Below are 4,865 nucleotides of genomic sequence, written 5' to 3' on the forward strand. Positions count from 1 at the left end.
AACCTAATAACATGCCTGCGCATTACAAGCCACAGCATACCTAACTCGCCACTGAGAGGATTCATCCCTGCCACAAGATTTTAAATAAGAGACTGTCCAACCTGGTCAAGCAGTAACCGGAACAAGGCACGACGGCCAGGCGATGATAACCGTAATAATAATAATAATAATAATAATAATAATAATAATAATAATAATAATAATAATAAGAAGAAGAAGAAGAAGAAGAAGAAGAAGAAGAAGAATGACTTCAAATTTTGACACTATCCAGTAATTTTGAAGAGATGGAGTTAGTGGATTACATCGACTTCAGTACTTAACTGGTACTTACCTTATTGACTCCGAAAGGATGTAAAACAAAGTTGGTTTTGTTGGAATTTTAACACAGAAGTGAGCCTGAATAAATAGCAAAAACCTCTAACAATTCTGCCATTTAATAAAAGTACTAATGATATTTATACTTACTTGCGTAGCTCATATAGTTACGGAATGGCGTGTTCTTAAACGGCCCCATTCCACATCTTCTGACAGTCGAATCTGGATCTCGACAGTTCCTGTTCTGTATCGTTGGGAGCGTATCTGAACACAAATCACCTAGTTCTAAAGAAGGTTCAGTCTCTCGGCATCGGTCGTTGCATTTTAGTTCTGATACTCCATGGTGGACATGCCAAAGTCCAAGGTTATGTCCAAACTCATGTATCAGTTCGTCTAACTTCCCAGGAACACCAAAACTGTTTGTATCAACTATAGTTCCTCCTGAAGTGAAAATGCGACACTTTATATGTTAACAACTCACGAATTAACCATGTAGGGGAATGTAATGCACCGTTTGTCATGTACCATAAGAATAAGTCTCATTATTTTAATATAGATGTTCTTCATGCATGTGTGCTATATATATGTTTTGAAATGTACGTCTGAGAGTGTAAGCGCATCATTTATACGATATACAGAAAGTGCTTATGTCAAAACTCTATTACATGCGAAGAATAGTGCTTAAAAAGAACTAATGTAACCGCAATGATATTTTAAAGGAAAGGCTCAAACTAACGAAAGTGAGTCTCACCTTGCAGTGATGTTAACTAATCGCAAAAAAATTGTTTAAAGCTGGAAGTTTTCAATGCCGCGCTCAAACTTAAAACGTCATGTTACTGATGAGGCATTTAGCGCTAAACTGATTACCGTATCACCCTTTCATTGTCGGGCTTCTTGTAAAAATACCACTGCTATTTTAAGAATCAATCGTCGATACTGGTATTGCGTAGGATAATGATAAATATAATCGGTATTTTCAAGAAAACACTTGTTCCAACTGAAATAAGCCAACTTCATTCGCAACAGTGAAAATCTTATGAGCAGTATTTATAAGAAAGCTGTAACTCTTTCTCAACGGAAATAGTAAAATATTTTTTATTCAATTTCCATTCTGAAATTGGTGTTAATCAACAACTGCTGGAAGATGAGATAAAGAATTTGGTAAATCAACCACTTAACCTTTGTTGCTCTTGATTCGGTAATTTAATCGGAAACTTAACGTATTTATTTGATACTCAAAGAAATACAGATTAGGGTTGTTTATTAGAAATCAAATCAGTCAACAAATGACAATACTCACCTAATGAACTGTAGACGTTTTTTTCCCAAGGAAAAGTGGCAAGTCCTTTTAAAGACCATGAGGCAAAATAGACATTTAAATGAGTACTTCCGTTCACATTTAAGGCTGTTTTGTATTCGTCCATACTGAGATACACTCTGAAAGGTAAATTCAAAATATTATTATCAAAAGACATAACTTATATACGCATATGCTTGCATAGATGCTTACATACATACACACTCATGTGGGATATCACTACTAAAATTTTTTTCATTTAGAGTCAAGAACACTAGGGTTCTACCAAAACTGACCAGCTGAAAATCGAATATGACATCGTCACAACACAAAACCCTGCCTTCTTAGGTATTGCTCATAACATGTAAAAGATTCTCTCAGTCTTAGGTACCAGACTTGGATCAGGAACGTTAAAAAGAAAATAAAGACAGTTTTAGTAACTATCAGAGAAATTACTACTACTACTACTACTACTACTACTACTACTACTACTACTACTACTACTAATACTACTACTAATACTACTACTGCTGCTGCTGCTGCTGCTGCTACTATAACTACTACCACCACCACCACCACCATTACCACCACCATCAACACCACCACCACCATCAACACCACCACCACCACCACCACCACCAATACTACTACTACTACTACTACTACTACTACTACTACTACTACTAATAATAATAATAATAATAATAATAATAATAATAGTAATAATGATGATAATAATAATATGGAATAACAACAGAAATAAGGTGGTATAAGCACACGCCAGAAAAGGTCACAGAAAATGAGAAAGCAACCATACTCTGAGATACGCGAATACACAAAGATAAAGAAATTAAGGCAAATAGGCCGGATATAGTTATCAGAGATCAGGGGAAAATATGCTTTCTAATCGATGTATCAATACCAACAAATGACAATGTTTCTCTAAAAGAAACGGATAAACTTTCAAAATACAAATTTCTGGAAATAGAGGTAACTCGAATGTGGAGTCTAAAATCAAAAAGAATTCCTATCATAGTAGGCGCGTTCGGTATGATAAAAAAACATTCAGACAAATACATAACGAAAACACCAGGACTTACAAGCATATATAACATAGAGAAAATAGCACTTCTATAAGACCTCTTTATTTACTGGCCACGTGGGCCGCTGAAAGATTTAGGACAATGCAAAGACAAAGGACAGTGGGAATATACACGTGAATGAAATAAAAAAACAATAACAAAAATACTAACAAAACAACACCCCACCCCACAAAACAATCTAGCACAACAAAAATCGCCACCCAGAGGCAACCAAAGAATCTCACATGTTCTGAGTCTCGGTACTTACTAAGAAAGCTATGACTGCTGCTCCTCTCTCTTCCATACACCTCAGCCTACGGAAACGAGTTTAAAGTCGGCACCCCACCTGGGCCATACTCGCCACATTCATTTCCCTTCCAACTGGGTCGGGGAGCAGCACATTATCTTTCAACTCTCGCTTTCCCTTTCAAATGGAATTTTAAAATGTCGATGAAGCGTTGATCGAAGAAGAAATTGTCTGCCTTCAGGCCTTTTACCCTCGTCCTCCACTTATCCACTTTCACCATGACTACCAGACAAAGGAAAACAGTCTGCCCTTCCAGACCAAAGGATGCCAGCGGATGATCTTCACGATGGAGTCGACCAATAGCCCGATATGCCATACACGTGATGGCAGCTGTTCTATATAACTACACAATTCAGAAATGTTCGAGCACTGTAAGAGCGCGTACGAATAATAATAAATATTGTTGTTGTTGTTGTTACTTTCGAAGATGACTAGTTCATGTTCAGTCTGACCTATGATAGATATCTCACACAAATGCTAATCATAAGTTCCTTACGACTCCTCGTGTTATGCTATTTACACAGATCAAAACTTAGGGGAATAGTTTTATTGTTTCACTTTCGTTTTCTTTCCGTGTTAATTATTTGCATTAGATATTTTTTAACGTTATTATTATTATTATTATTATTATTATTATTATTATTATTATTATTATTATTATTATTATCATTATTATTAGTATTAGTATTACAATTATTAATGCAAAGTTGTCTGAACTGGGGCGCCTTTACTTCTATCATGAAGTGGTGGCTAGCCAGACAAAATATTTTTGTCTTCTTTGTAACTACATACGCAAAATTACTAACACTGTCACATAAAGATATACACACAAATACATACGTCTGTACGTACAAGCACACACACACATACACACAAGTGCGCACAAACACACATTTAAAATTGCCAAAAATGCTTGTATTCCCTGCCGCTGACTATCATCACTAATGTTTCGGCGATAAAGATAAAATTACTACCATTTTCTGACAGCTTTACGATCTTAATATTTCATACCAGAGTGATAATATACATTGGCAGAGCAGTGAAATGATACGGACGTTTCAGTGGCAACAGTTTGGGCAAAATTTGCATCAGTTCAGCCTTAGAAACAACCATCAGAAACAGGCCGTTAATGTTGCGCATTACAAACGTACATATTCGCACGCATCCACATATACGGTTCACATGCATGCACGTTTTGTATAGTAAGCAACATGTTCATTCATTGATGCCTGTATATAGATATATACTTATATATGAGTAAAAATGTATACATATCTACTCACAGAAATGTATCGAATGCGTACATTTATAAATGTGTGTGTGTATATGTGTGTGTGCGCGCGCGCTTACACACACACGCACATGTATATACGTGTGTGCATATATATACATATATATATATATATAGCGAGAGAGAGAGAGAGGGTGGGAGGGAGAGATAGAAGCTGAGTGGTGAGAAGCTTGCTTCCCAACCACGTGGTTCTGGTTTCAGTCGCCCTGCGTGGTATCTTGGCCGATCAAAGCCTTGTGAGTGAATTTAGTAGACGGAAACTTAAAGAAGCCCGTTGTATGTATGCATATGTGCGTGCGCATGTGTCTTTTTGTATCTGAGTTTGTCCTCCCACCACTGCTTGACAATCAGTGCTAGAGAGTTTACATCATACGTAAGCTAGCAGTATGACAATGGAAACCCATAGAATAAGTACCAAGTTTTTAGAAAAGTTTATAAAAACTAGGTTCGATACATTCGACTAAAAATTCTTGAAGGTGGTTCCCCATTACATACAGCATACATATTGTCAATTATATACAACATATATATTGTTGGCACTCCGTCGCTTACGACGTCGAGGGTTCCTGTTGA

The 4,865-nt window shown here is 36.5% G+C and overlaps 1 protein-coding gene across 1 annotated transcript in view; it reads right to left on the reverse strand.

The window, feature by feature from the left end:
* Nucleotides 1-4,865, reverse strand: part of LOC106882841 (pappalysin-1) — a 160,480-nt gene that overhangs the window by 70,415 nt on the left and 85,200 nt on the right. The window contains exons 4-5 of the mRNA XM_052969768.1: nucleotides 1,616-1,752; nucleotides 466-756 (exon numbers count right to left, since the gene is read on the reverse strand). Of these exons, the coding sequence (XP_052825728.1) occupies nucleotides 466-756; nucleotides 1,616-1,752 (428 nt within the window). The remainder of the gene's footprint in view (nucleotides 1-465; nucleotides 757-1,615; nucleotides 1,753-4,865) is intronic.

Source organism: Octopus bimaculoides, chromosome 1 (genome assembly GCF_001194135.2).
Source record: "Octopus bimaculoides isolate UCB-OBI-ISO-001 chromosome 1, ASM119413v2, whole genome shotgun sequence".
In the NCBI taxonomy this organism is placed as follows: domain Eukaryota; kingdom Metazoa; phylum Mollusca; class Cephalopoda; order Octopoda; family Octopodidae; genus Octopus; species Octopus bimaculoides.